At 33.9% G+C, this 13,975-nt stretch overlaps 2 protein-coding genes across 2 annotated transcripts in view; both read left to right on the forward strand.

Moving 5' to 3' along the window:
- Positions 1-836: 836 nt before the first annotated feature.
- Positions 837-13,975, forward strand: part of LOC142323643 (trehalase-like) — a 431,330-nt gene continuing 418,191 nt past the window's right edge. Inside the window, exon 1 of the mRNA XM_075363646.1 lies at positions 837-902. The gene's annotated coding sequence lies outside the window, so the exon portion shown is untranslated. The remainder of the gene's footprint in view (positions 903-13,975) is intronic.
- On the forward strand, positions 8,311-9,243 carry LOC142322669 (uncharacterized). Its single transcript, XM_075361746.1, has one exon. It carries the CDS (start codon positions 8,311-8,313, stop codon positions 9,241-9,243), a length of 933 nt encoding a protein of 310 aa, XP_075217861.1.

The following is a 13,975-nucleotide window of genomic DNA, read 5'->3' on the forward strand; positions in this document are numbered from 1 at the left end:
TATAAATATTTCGGCTAAGAATTTTTTTTTTTTTTACACAGAATTGCGACTTCTTTCAGACAAAAAGTAAAATATTTAGCATTAAATGTTAAAATAAAATCACACTATTGTAGAAATGAATTTATGGAGTTATAATATTTTTTTTTTAGTAAAGAGAAAAGTAATTTAAAATAAATTCAGTTCAGATACCATCAAGTTATTAAAATGTTAACGTTATTAGACGCTTTATTAAAACGATTAAAGCTGTTAGGAGTTGACAGACACTTACAATACAGTTAACTCAGTTGGCTTCGTGAACGTAAAATAGAGGTGATCTAAAATAATATGACATTTAGCTACAGGGGTGGGGATGATTAAAAGTTTGAAAAATAGCCTGGTGTAAGCTATGGACTATTGTAGTTGGCTTACTTTAAAGCAAAGTATTTAAGTAAATGTGTGTGTGTGTGTGTGTGTGTGTGTGTGTGAGAGAGAGAGAGAGAGAAAATTACAATATGTAAGCATAAAAATCCTCGTTTAGCTTGATTATTGTACGTATGTTGGTCCTGACAAGATATAATACGTGATTAAATCCTCGTAAAACTAGAATACGGTAGGTAATAACTTTTTCGTATGATATGAGACGGCGAATACAAGATCCATTGTCAGTTCGGTCGAGTTGATACTGCGCACGCATCCTGTTTACTGCTTGGTGTACGTAGTCCGACGTTAGCGGGGACATCGGTGGTTGGCGGGGATCGTGTGCTACGATACGTAGGTTAGTGTGCTCGCGGATCGCGGACGTTTCGTTTTATCAGCCGCTGTCGGTTCAGTTCGTTTTTCAATCGCTTACTGTGTCGCGTCGCGCGCTCGTACCGTACGATTCGTGATCTGTGTTTTCTTATCTTTCGTGTATTTTTTTTACGGTAAGTCATTTATGATTGTTTACCTTCTTATTTATTTAAAAATATAACTTTTAGTAAACTATGTTGATAGATACCGATATATTTACGTATTTTGCACGCACCGGTATAAAATTTTAAAAGCTTTTATCACATGTAAGATAATTAAATATCAATTTTAACATATTTCATTAAACTTCATCGGTTTTGTTTTTCATTAATTTATTATAACGGTTTATCTAATGTTACATTTTAAATTATATTCAAAAATGTTTATTTTCCAAAATGGACAATTTTCAAAAATGTTTTCCATTTACATCTTTAGATAGGAAAATCACTCACGTTTTTTAATGGAAAAGTAATTTTATTAAATGAGATAAACCGTAAGGTTATGGATTTTTTTTAAATTGTGAGCTATTAACTTACGAAAAACTAACTTTCGTTAATTTACGATCAATCTTTTCTTTTATAAAAATAATATTATAAAATTTTCGAAGGTAAACAAGTATATTTTATGGTATTAAATGGAAAAAAAAACTTACTAAATTATTTTTTGTAGCGTCTACTATTAGTTTTTAGTGTTTTAAAAGTATTTTTTTACGTAGTTAAACTTATTGTGTTTGTCAGGTAGAACGTGTTTTTGTATGTTAAAATTCACTTCATGTAAAAGTATTTTTTTTTTTTTTTTGTGTCTGATAATTGTTTTTTTTTAAAGAGACGAAGTATTTATTATTTCGAGTTTCTGATACGCTGTATCTACTTTTGAAGTATCTACTTCAGTACTACGCAGTATCTACTTATATAACTCGATACCATTGCTATTAACCAGTGTTTATTTGCTTTTTATTTTTGGATTAAAAATATACCATAAAATGATAAAAAAAAAGGTTTGATTTAACTTAAATATCAATGGAAACTTTACCGACATAACAGAAAAAATGTTTGAATTTTTACCATTAACTTTAACAGATTCTAACAAGAACAAAAAAATTATGGCTTTTCTCTTCGAGATAACGTTTTTTCCATATCTTTTTGTAAAATTGTTATTAATTATTAATTCACAATTAATGAAACGATTATGTTAAAACTATTTCAAAGGCTTTTTTTTAGCATTCTTTAAAGTTGATTGTCGGCTACATAACTTGGTTTAATTTGTGTAAAAGATATCCGTAAAAAAACATAATTGTAAATTTATTGTATATTTAATGAGCAAAAAAAATTGTTTTTTTTTTCAGAAAATTATAATAAAATTTTAACTTAGTTGGTACACACACAGACACACACACACAAAAGAAACTGAATAAGTCATAGTAGTATTTACTTTTCTCATAAAACTGTATGATATTATTACAAAATTCATTCGTTTTGTACAGATTTCAAAACACAACATAGATGAATACGTTTTCTCTAGCTAAAATTACTTGGAGTACCTTAAAAACAAGAGATCACAAAAAATTGAAATTTTATAAAAAAAAAAATTATTAATTAAGAAAAACAAAAAAAAAACTAAGTTGTATAAACTAACTTTTTTTTACTTACCTGGCATCATAGCTGTAGTGCTATGCTGCAAGAAGGGACGTATGGTAATCTTTTAAAAACATAGGCTTTTTTTGCATTTTTCGACGTTTCATGACCCAGGGACCCCAAGAAACTAAGAGTAGTAATGTTCGTACGTATGTGTGTTGGCGTGTTTGAAGCTTTTTATTCCATAAACCAATTAATTTTGTATAGACTCGTTTATATGGGGTAGTATATTGGTAAAAACTTTGGGTAAATATCTCCAGGGGGTAGGATAGATAGTTTTTTGGGACCAATTTTTTTCAAAATTTTGCAAATATAGCCCTATCGTATATTAAACTCATTTCATGCATGCATGCTTATGTTACCATTTAAAAAAAAAAATTGCTCCAAAATTCCCCCTTCCCCAGAAATCGAAATATATCTTTTTATTCATATTTTTTAACCGAATCTTTTTTTTGTTTCCTAGGCATAGTATTAGTAACCCACCGGGTTGGTATAGTGGTGAACTCGTCGTCGCAAGTCGAGAGTTCTAAGGTTCAGATCCTAGTAAAGGCTTTTATAACGATTTGAATACTAGATTGTGGGTACCGGTGTTCTTTGGTAGTTGAGTTTCAATTAACCACACATCTCGGGAATGGTCGACCTGAGACTGTACAAGACTACACTTCATTTACACTCATACATATCATCCTCTGAAGTAATACCTTACGGTAGTTCCGGAGACTAAACTGAAAAAGAAAGGCTAGTAGTAGTGCAAGAGACCCTAAAAAAAAATTCTTTAGGGGCAATATTACGGGTGGGGAATACGACTAAAGTTTAAAAACATCGATTTTTTTTAATTTTTCAAAACTTTTTTTGGTTTATTTAAACGTTTTGAAATAATAAATATATATTACAATAATATGTCATCATAATTCACCCCTTACCTCCAGAAAGAATCTTAGAAAACCTTTTATTAGTAGTAGATTTTTCAGTGGAATTTTTTTGGTTCCTTCCATCTTACATAGTAAACATAGAAAAATCAAATAATTTTCTTGGAAGGTAAGTTTTGGAGACGGGAAGCAGAAAAAAGAAAATACCGATTTTTTAATTTTTTTAACTTTTTTTTAGTTTATTTAAACATATAATGATAATTTTACAATAAAACTTCGTCATAAATTACCTTCCTTTCCAAAAAAGAAATCTTAGGTAACTTTTTTCATGTATAGTTATTTTTCCACAGTATAAGAATACATAACCAATGCCAGGAAAATATTACAACTTTTTATTACGGCTTTTTTATAGTAAGAACTGGACATTGCAATCAGTTTAAAGCAACAACCATAATTTTGGGAACCAGTTTACGAAGCGTTTAATCTAATTTTTTGTTCAGTAATTTTTTTTGAAAAATTAGTACGAATTTAAGAATATTGTTTTCAAAAAAATAAATAAACATTTTGTGAGCCGTTTTAAGAAGTTCTGTAAAAAATGTTTAAATATGTAAAATAACAGTGTAATTAATTCCTTTAACTTTGTAAAAATTGCTTTCTGGGAAAAAATTGACATAATTATTGTTGCGTAACAATAATTATCATCTTAATATACTATCAATATCGTATGAAATGTTTTGGTAAATTCCATTTTTGCAGTTGTAAGTAATGATGCAATTTAAAATAAATAAATTTTCATTTAGAAAGTGCTACATATCTGATGTCAATAGGCGCATTTACAAAAGAACCTTCATAATTCGTCATTATCAAGAACCATAGGTGACTAAATGAGAAAAATGAATTACTGAATTGTTAACCGTAAAGTATAATTATAGTAAGTATAGTAATTATTATAGTAAGTATGTAATTATAGTTACGTTTCATTTGAAAAAAAAAACACAACAAATGTTAGCCTGTGTAACCTAATTGTATGTATAAAAAACAGAATTTTAAAACTATAGTATAATTATTTTATATTAATATGAAAGGAAATCAGGTTGATGGATTCTTTTTTCAAATGTAGAATTAAAGATCGCATTTAAAAGAACGTACGTAGTAAAACAGAAAAATTCTAACGTAATTAAAAAAAAATCTCATTTTGTCTTGTATATTAAAAAAATTTGGCTAAAAACCTATTTTTAGTTTTTCTGGGTGTTCTACTAGACGGATCGGGCTGATTTTTTTTTTATTATGCTCGGAATGACCCGCAGATATGTATGTCATCAAGCATTATCGAATCCAAAACTTGAGTCTCTTCTGAGAAATTCTCAAAAAAATCGTCATTTATTGTTTAAGGAACTTTCCGTGGCTATTACTCACAGGAAAATCACTTTGAAGGTCCACCGATGAGTAATAACATATCTGCGGACCATTCCGAGCAGAATAAAAACAAAATCAGCCCGATCCGTTCGATAGAACGTCTGCATTAATTGGAAATATGTTTTAAGCACGCATTTTACCTGTAGTAGAAAAGAAAAGAAAAAAGCAAGGCAGTTGGGGGTGATTCGTCTTGTAAATGGAATAGATTTTTAACCGATTTAAAAAAAATATATAACTACTTTGTAATAATAACACTGCGGAGCAGCAAGGGACCACTAGTATATTTACTATTTTTTTTAATTTAATTTCTTTCTTCTGGTTTGTCGGTGTTTTCTTGAAGAAAACGATTATTTTCTTTTGCTCCAAAGAATCTTTTTTATCTCTGCTGGAAGTTAGTTAATATATTGTAATGCTCTTAACCTCATTAATTTTGCTCCTTGTTTCTCGTTCCATCCGATCCATTTCATCTAGTTCCTCTTATGTTACACATCATTTCTCATTCAAAATTCGCGATCTTTCTTTATAATTTCTTAAGTTTTGAACATCAGCAACGATCCTTTTTTATTTCAACTTTCGTATTCAACGTCATTAGAATATTTTCTACTCCAATTTGTTAAGTCTTCAATCGACATGTTTTCAGTTCCAGGTATATTGCTTTCAACTCAACTTAAAAATAGGTATTTCCTCCCTAATAGAATATTCATGCCTTTAAAAACGAATTAAATAGTCGTATTAAACGGTATGTTAGTCTTAATTACTATCAGTAATGACATATTTTATAAAGAATACATAAAAAATATTAGTCAGAAATTTTCGCAATATTGTATAATTCCGCTAGGATTATCATAATTGACTTGAGTATTATTTTCTGCCCTTCCTAGTATTATCACTCTTAATATTCGTTGTCGACGAGTTTCAGAGTACCTCCATTCTCAAAACTGCTTTTAGCACCGTGTCTTCCCGAGTCGGGATCGTCGAATAACTAGCAATGTTAAGCTCCTCCCACTCCTCACCCCTACTGTATGACCTCTTCTGTTTTGTCCCTCCCGCTCTAATAGTTACACAATATCTTAAAATTAATCCTTTCGATTCTTCTTTTTTAACAACAATTTTTAAATATTACATCGGATCGAATGCTTATTTCTTCATTAATTATCTCCTGTCCTTTTAATTTTAGTTTTAGTATTTCCATGCTTTCTGTAATATTTAAACGTTTTTCTTTTTCTGCATAACGCAGGAAAACATGTCTATTTATTCGACGATACCAACTCAGGAAGACTCTGTACTAAAAGTAGTTTTTAGAATGGAGATACTCCGAAACGTATCGACTACAAATAATGTTTTAGTGGCAATGCTAGGAAGGCTAGAAAATAACACTCAAGTCAAATATTAGTCAGCATAACATTGCTAAACAATAGTTGTTATCGGTTAAATAATGGAAGAAATGACCGCAATAAATTGTACAAAATTAAGGTTAATAAGTAGATTTATTCAGTCCAATATATTCAATAAATTTAATCCAAAATTGGTGCTCGTACCTGTCGTACTAAGTTGTTACATTCAGTTTACCATTTTTTTTTTTTTTTTTAATCTCTCTTGTAAAGAAATCTTACCGCTATTTATTTGTGAACATTCTATATTTATCGATAATATTTCTTATTCGGCTTTCAATACAGGGTTATCATAAAAGAATGGTGCAGTTTCAGTAATTCATAGGAAGATAGTAAAAAAGTCGAGTTGTGGACTGCACGGTGTGTAGACGTGTCTTTCTAGAGCTCCGCGTTTTTTGTTGTTTTCGATTGGTTTTTTGGTTTTTACATTGATGTGGTGGACTGGAACTATAAGTGGATTGGACAAGGAATACGGACTATCATTTTTGAGTTATTTGGTTACGGATTTATCAAGTTTTTATAGTTTTTTGTTCTCATTAGTTAGATCAATATTTTTGTGTTTTTTACTCGCTAAATCTTAGATATTATAGTGTGTTAAAGTGTTGGTGACTTTTATCAATAACGAAAAGACTACTAGTGTGTATAAAAAGTGAGTAAACTTATTGTACAATAACTTTTTAACAGTTTTTTTGAGGTTATAATAGAGCTTATAATAGCAAATTATTCTAAGTTATTCGACAGGCTAATACCAGTCTGAAATTAATTGTAAACAAGGACTTAGGACATTTTTTCGTGTATTAGTAGTTATATGAGTGAAATTTTTCTAAGTCCTTAGAATAGTTTTTATTAGGGAATTCTTTGTTCCTTAATAATTTCTGAACCACTCGTCCTACATCCCTCATCCCAAGTTATAAATCCATCCCAAAAAGTTTCCTTGACGCAAGTCTCGTCCCCTTTATCAGTTGTTACGCAGGCTACTCAGACGGACCCTATAGTTGTGGAAGATGAGATGGAGCAAATTCTTACTAAGGAACTGACAGATGAGCAAATAATAGATCTACTGCCCAAAAGGTGGCCAAATAGTTTGCGGAACAAAATTAGTTTGATTAATGAGTTGCCTTCTGAGGTGGTGGACTCTTGTACTGTTAGTGATTTAAGTAAATCAAGCCAAGGGGATGAAAAAGAAGGTATTAGTACAAAATACAAAGTAGGCGACATTCGTAAAGATGTACAATCAATTCTTGAAGACTGTGACGACATTAAGAAAAGTAAATACAAAATCTACTATGATGGTAATGCTACTGAGAAGAGCACAATGGGAGCTATATTGAGGGCTTTAAGGAAGATTATTCCTCAGGCTGGTAATTTAGTTTTTGTCGTCCCCAATAATAATATTGGAAACTATATGAAGAAATTAATATCTTATTTGCGGAGAGACGAGGAAGTAGCGGTTAAAGTGCTTACGATCTCAGTTGAAGGTAAAGCTATACAAGGCAAGTCTGGACAAGCCCATATTAAAAAGTCGACACCACCGGCAGTTGACAGTCGTACTGTGGTTATCAAAGCAGCTGGAAAATCCTATTCTGATTTACTTAAAACGATGAAGTCTGCAGTAAGTAGCGAAGATGCAAGAGAGGTCATCTCCTTACGTAAGGGCAGGAATGAAGAACTCCACGTGAGAATTCAGGGAGCGCAGAAAGCTGCAGAGTTTACAAGTAACCTACGAGATAAGGCGGCATGTTGACCTGCGTACAAGAGCGGGAAGGCGCACAATAGTTCACATCAGGGATATAGAATATGACACGACTGAGACAGAAATTTTTGCTGCAATTACTGCAAGAGTAGGTACTGATGAGGACATCAAGATATCGTCAATTAGAAAAGGGTACACCGAGACCCAAAATGTTACAGTTATCACCTCGTATAGGGCTGCCTGTAAGCTGGTGGAACAAAGGTTGAGGATTGGCTGAGTAAATTGTCGGGCATATATTAGGGAATCAGAGGAAAAGTGCTTCAGATGCTGGAATACTGGACATCGTAAACATAAGTGCAAGGGCCCTGACAGAATGGATCTCTGCTTCAATTGTGGAGGCAGAGACAACAAGATTGCTGAATGCCGGGAGCATAGTAGCTGCCTGGATTGTGGGAGCCAAGAACACCGCACCGTTGGCTGGGGGTGCTCAAAACATTTAAATGCTTAGGGTGATAATGGTTAACGCAAACAGAAGCACCATGTCTCATGATTTGGTTAGTGAACTGGTCATAGAGCAAAGGGCTGATTTACTGACAATCAAGGAGCCGAACAAGTACCTTGTTGCTAGATCAGGCTGGATGGTGGATACAAATGGTGACGTGGCAATTATGGATGTAAGTGGCAGGATAGCATGGAGATTGACGTCCAGATCTGGAGGCATGTTGGCGGTGGAGTCGGATTCATTACTAGCGATTGGTGCCTATGTGTCTCCAAACTGTGACATACATGAATTTACTAGAAGACTAGACATAATACAAGGAGTAGTAAATAACGCTAGGAAGAAAGTCATTATTCTAGGTGATTTCAATAGTAAAGAGATTGCAGCAGGGAGCGCATACACCAATCGCAGAGGTGAGATCCTTACGGATATGATGGGGGCAATTAGCTGTCATTGTGTAAATGATGGCACCCCTACATATGAGGCGAGAGGACACTCGTCAGTCTTGGACTTAACAATCATAGACGATAGATGGAGTAGGGAACACTGGGATTGGCGAGTGTTACCACATGATGTGGCGAGTGACCATCATGCCACTATGATTACCATAAAAGGCTCAGACTATGTGACTAGAGAGAAAATGCCCTATAGTAGTTTTACAACGGAACAGATCGAGATCATAATCGATAGAACGGCCGAAAGGATTATCAACATAGAGAATCTGACACCAGTTGCCCTGACTAACGTTATAAGACAAGAAATGGGCAGAGTAGCTCACAGAAGAGCTAATAGACACTCAGTGTATTGGTGGAATATGGAGATTGAAACACTGAGAGGGCTCCTACAATCGCGCAGAAGAAGGAAGCAGAGACTCAGAATGCGAGGCGGACAGGAGTACGAGGAGGCATCTCTGGCTTATAAAGAGATCAGACGGGCCTTAAACAAAGCTATTCGTATGTCTAAGAAAAAATAATGGCACAGAATCTGCGAGGAGTTAGACGGAGACCCCTGGGGACAGGCATACAAAATAATCACTAAGCGATTTGGAAGGCGTCTGCCCGTATTAAATAATGAGCAGGTAGAACAACAATGTTTGAGACAGGGTTAAATTATCATATCACGCAGTTTTTTAGAGGTCATGGCAATTTCAATGAGTACCTCCATCGTGTTGGAAGAAGGCCAGGTCCAGAATGTATGTACTGTGAGAGAATTGACAATGCAGAACACACATTTTTCTGCTGCGAGAGGTGGGCAATTAAAAGGAGGAACTGTGGCATAATAGGTATGAGCCCAGCAGAGGTCCTAGAGCACATGTTGAGGACTGGAAGAAGGTTACGGAATTTATAGTAGCAGTATTAACAGAGAAGGATATAGATGAAAGGCGACTAGGTTACTAGTGTAGAATAGGGTAGGGTGGACAGCCTCAGGGGTGAGAGACGGCACGCTGAGGTGTGTCGTTCTCAATGATCCACTGAGGACTCCAAGGGTTTAGATAGGTTCTGATGAAGAAGAGTAAGAAAAGACCCGGTGCCACGTTACGGCTATTCCAGGTATGTCGTGGTTTCCAAATGGGCAAACAGAAAATCACTCAAAAGAGCTGACACCGGCGAGCCGACCTGCCATGCCGGACGTTCAGCCGGTAGGGGAGAGGCTCGTTAGAGTTTACCAGACACTCCCCTGGGTGGCGCAATACCAACCAGTCGGACCGGCCCAGGGGAGTAGAGTGAAAAAAAAAAATAGGAAGATAGTAGGGAAATTTCTAGGTGTTATATTGGTATCCCTGAAAGCCTCCAACCCAAAAGTTTGTTTATCAGCAGTTGTAACCACAACGTCAGTTCTAGTATTGTTGTTGCGGTGGGTTTAGCGAGTTACTATGTTCTCGGATAAAGACAAAGCAAAGTGTGTTTTATTGATATCTGAATTAAAATGCATAATTTTAGTTCGACGTGAATTCGGAAGAAATCCATCACACAAAAATAACATAACACGTTGGTTCAAACAATTAGAAGAAACTGAATCAGTTAGGAAACTGAAATCAACCGGCAGACCAAGTGTACCAGACGAAACGGATGAACTAATTAGACAATCGGCAATTAGAAGTCCTGGGAAGTCCATCTCCCGTCAAAGCGTCGAATTAGGTATTCCAAAATCAACAGTTTACAAAGGTTTACATAAAAACTGAAATTACACGCTTATAAAATCCAGATACTGCAGGAATTGAAACCCGATGATGGTGTAAAACGTTACAATTTTGCTGTTGAAATGTTGGACAGAATAAGTGAAAACGAATCATTTTTAGACAATATAATTTTTACAGACGAAGCTACATTCCATGTGAATGGATGTGCTAACAGACACAATTCACGAATATGGGGGCTCTGAAAACCTACACGCAATTATTGAGAAACAATGCGATTCGCCTAAAGTTAATGTTTGGTGTGATGTGATGAAAAATCGTGTAATAGGGCCTTTCTTCTTTGCTGAAAAAACAATTAATGTAGTTGTGTATCTTGACATGTTAACCAATTATTGCTTTCCTCAGCTGGATGAACTCGTAAACATTCATCAACTTCATTTCCAACAAGATGGTGCTCCCCCGCACTTCAATGCATTGGTCACGGACGCTTTGAACGAAAAATTTGGAGATCGATGGATAGGCCGGCAAGGACCCATACTTTCGCCTCCAAGGAGTCCAGATCTGACACCTTGCGACTTTTTCTTGTGGGGATACATCAAAAGCGTTGTTTATACACAAAAAATTCGCGACCTAAACCACTTAAAAAACAGGATTAATGAAGCAATGACAACCATTAACGAAGAAATGTTAACCAATGTTTGGAGAGAAGATGAGTATCATTTGGACATTTGTCGAGCGCTAAGGGCGCACATATTGAAATTTATTAATTATGTAAAAAAATGTTTGAGACGACAAATTTGAAAAATAAAAAACATAAACTGTAAGTAATTCTGTTTTAATTTAAACCTTGTTCAAAACCGCACCATTCTTTTATGATAAACTTGTACAGTGTAGTTGAGTTTATAAGGATCTCGGGAATGGAATGATACATCACAAAGTATACATCAAAAGCTTTCCTGTTAAATATAACTCACCGAGCTGGTCTAACAGTTAACTCGCAGTCGAAAATCGGTTGTTTAACAGCTGATTTTCGAAGTTGTAGGTTCTGAGGTTCAAATCCTTTTTTTTCCTGTTTAGTCTTCGGGAATTACCGTCAGGTATTACTTGAGGATGAGTGAGTATAAGTGTAAGTAAAATGTAGTCTTGTACAGTCTCAGGTCGACTATTTCTGAGATGTGTGGTTAATTTAAGCCCAACCACCAAAAAACACCGGTATCCGCGATCTAGTATTCAAATCCGTATAAAAATAACGGCCTTTACTAGGATTTGAACGTTAGAACTCTCGACTTCCAAATCAGTTGATTTGCGAAGACCCGTTCACCACTAGACCAATCCGGTGGGTTTGGGTTTCAAATCCTAGTAAACTTTATTTGCATTTATACGGATGTGAATACTAGACAGTGGGTACCGGTGTACTTTGGTGGTTGCGGTTCAATTAAACACACGTCTTAGGAATGGTCGGCCTGATTCTGTAAAAGAATACATCGCAATTATGCGTCATACATATCTTCTTTATCTCATTGTCCGTGGGGAAGTTGCTTATTGTTTACTTTTCTTTCTTTTTCCTGTTTAGCCTCCGGTAACTACCGTTTAGATAATTCTTCAGAGGATGAATGAGGATGATATGTATGAGTGTAAATGAAGTGTAGTCTTGTACATTCTCAGTTCGACCATTTCTGAGATGTGTGGTTAATTGAAACCCAACCACCAAAGAACACTGGTATCCACGATCTAGTATTCAAATCCGTGTAAAAATAACTGGCTTTACTAGGACTTCCAAATCAGCTGATTTGGGAAGACGCGTTAATCACTAGACCAATGCGGTGGGGTAAGCTTATTGTTTACTACTTCAACAAATTGCAACGTACACATTAGGAAAAGAAAAAAAAGAAATTGCGCTTGTTAAATCCCTTTAAAGTTCTTTTGATACTTTATTTAAGATGGTTTTTTGTTAGGTAACAATAAAAAAGAATTATAATTTCGTAAAGTCCTCACTTTGGATGATTATAAGTTGCGAAATCCATGACAAGATTGTTTCAAATTAGAAGTATTATTTGTTGTAAATGGATCTCTCTTATCACAAATTAATATCTTTTTTTAAGTTTTTGAATTTTATACTTTTTCTAAATGTTTGACATCACAATTACTTCTCGTAAGGATACGGGATATACTCAATGTGTTACGAATTCAGTAATATAAATTAGATATTGAAGTTAAGTTACAATGAGAACATTTTTTTTTTTTTTCATTGCGCGCGAGGCGGGAAAGAAAATGCAACGTCGCCTTTGTTCATATACTTGCAACCGAGCACTTTCTAACATTTTTTCATCATTGCTAAATTAATGAGTATTAAAAAAAATATGTTTTACATACTTGTAAGGTAATTTTATCCATTACTCATTAACAAATATTGTAAAATTTTTCTTATGTAACGTTTCATATTATAGCCTTAATTATTAAATTACACATAGTTATTATTTACTTTTGTTTTAATCCGTAATTTAAAAGAGTCATTAGCATAAAAAGAATCATGTTTACGAATAATTATCGATATACAACTCTAAAAGCACCGTAAATATACTGTGTACAAGCTTGAATCATTTATTGCGTCACGTGCAGTTTTTAATTTCTGTTTGGAATTGGGTCCATGTATTTTGCGACTGCACGTACGCAGTTGTAATTTGTTTAGTACGCATTCTTATTATGGATATATTTAACATTGGTTTTTAATTTTTTTTATAATTTGAGCTGCTGAAATAAATAAGCTATTTGTTTATTTTTACTAGATTTATTTGAAATTGCGAATACTATTTAATTATAATTTATAATTAAATAATCATATATTTATTATATAACAATCATTACTGCCATTAAAACTTGAATAAATAACAGATTTTATTGAAGTAAATAAAATGGGAAAACTACCTTTCGGCGTTCAAGATATTGAAAGTTTTAATTATAGCTTTCTATCTTTTTAACGACCTGGTTTTGCCGCGTGAATTTGATTGAGACTCTAGTTTTGTTTATACAGATTTTCTTATATCGCTTAAGACTATAACCGCTAACTTCCTAAGGGAACGGAGATCCACACGGATCGCCTTTGTAGTCAGTGACTGTGTTAAATAAAAAATAGTCGGACACAATCAGATTTTAAAACAAATGACTTGTGCAGGATTCGAGATTTCTTATTTAACTGATTTCTTATATCGTTACTAATACTCCAAAATCGTAACAAATTTTCGGCACAATTATTTCAAATTTAAAAAATTACGCTAGCGTCGACATCGTTGTGAAACTTTACAAAATTATGTCAGTACCTACTCTTTTTCACGACAGTGCTAAAAAAAAACAACAAAAAAACCAGCACGTCCAGACGGCTGAGATGAGACTTTTAAGAAGAGTAAAAGAATAAAAAAATTAAATATATGAGGGATAAAGATATTAGAAATTAGCTCCGAACAGGAGCCGTAATGATGTCGTTAAAACGTACAGAAATAATCATATAGAGATAACTGATGATTATACGTTGCTATCGCTTGTCCTTCATTATAAAGCTGTAGGGAAAAAT

Source organism: Lycorma delicatula, chromosome 4 (genome assembly GCF_047948215.1).
Source record: "Lycorma delicatula isolate Av1 chromosome 4, ASM4794821v1, whole genome shotgun sequence".
Lineage (NCBI taxonomy): Eukaryota > Metazoa > Arthropoda > Insecta > Hemiptera > Fulgoridae > Lycorma > Lycorma delicatula.

Bases quoted from the DNA above. Each gene is read 5' to 3' on its own strand.
- LOC142322669 (XM_075361746.1), top strand. From the start codon at position 8,311: ATGTCTCATGATTTGGTTAGTGAACTGGTCATAGAGCAAAGGGCTGAT.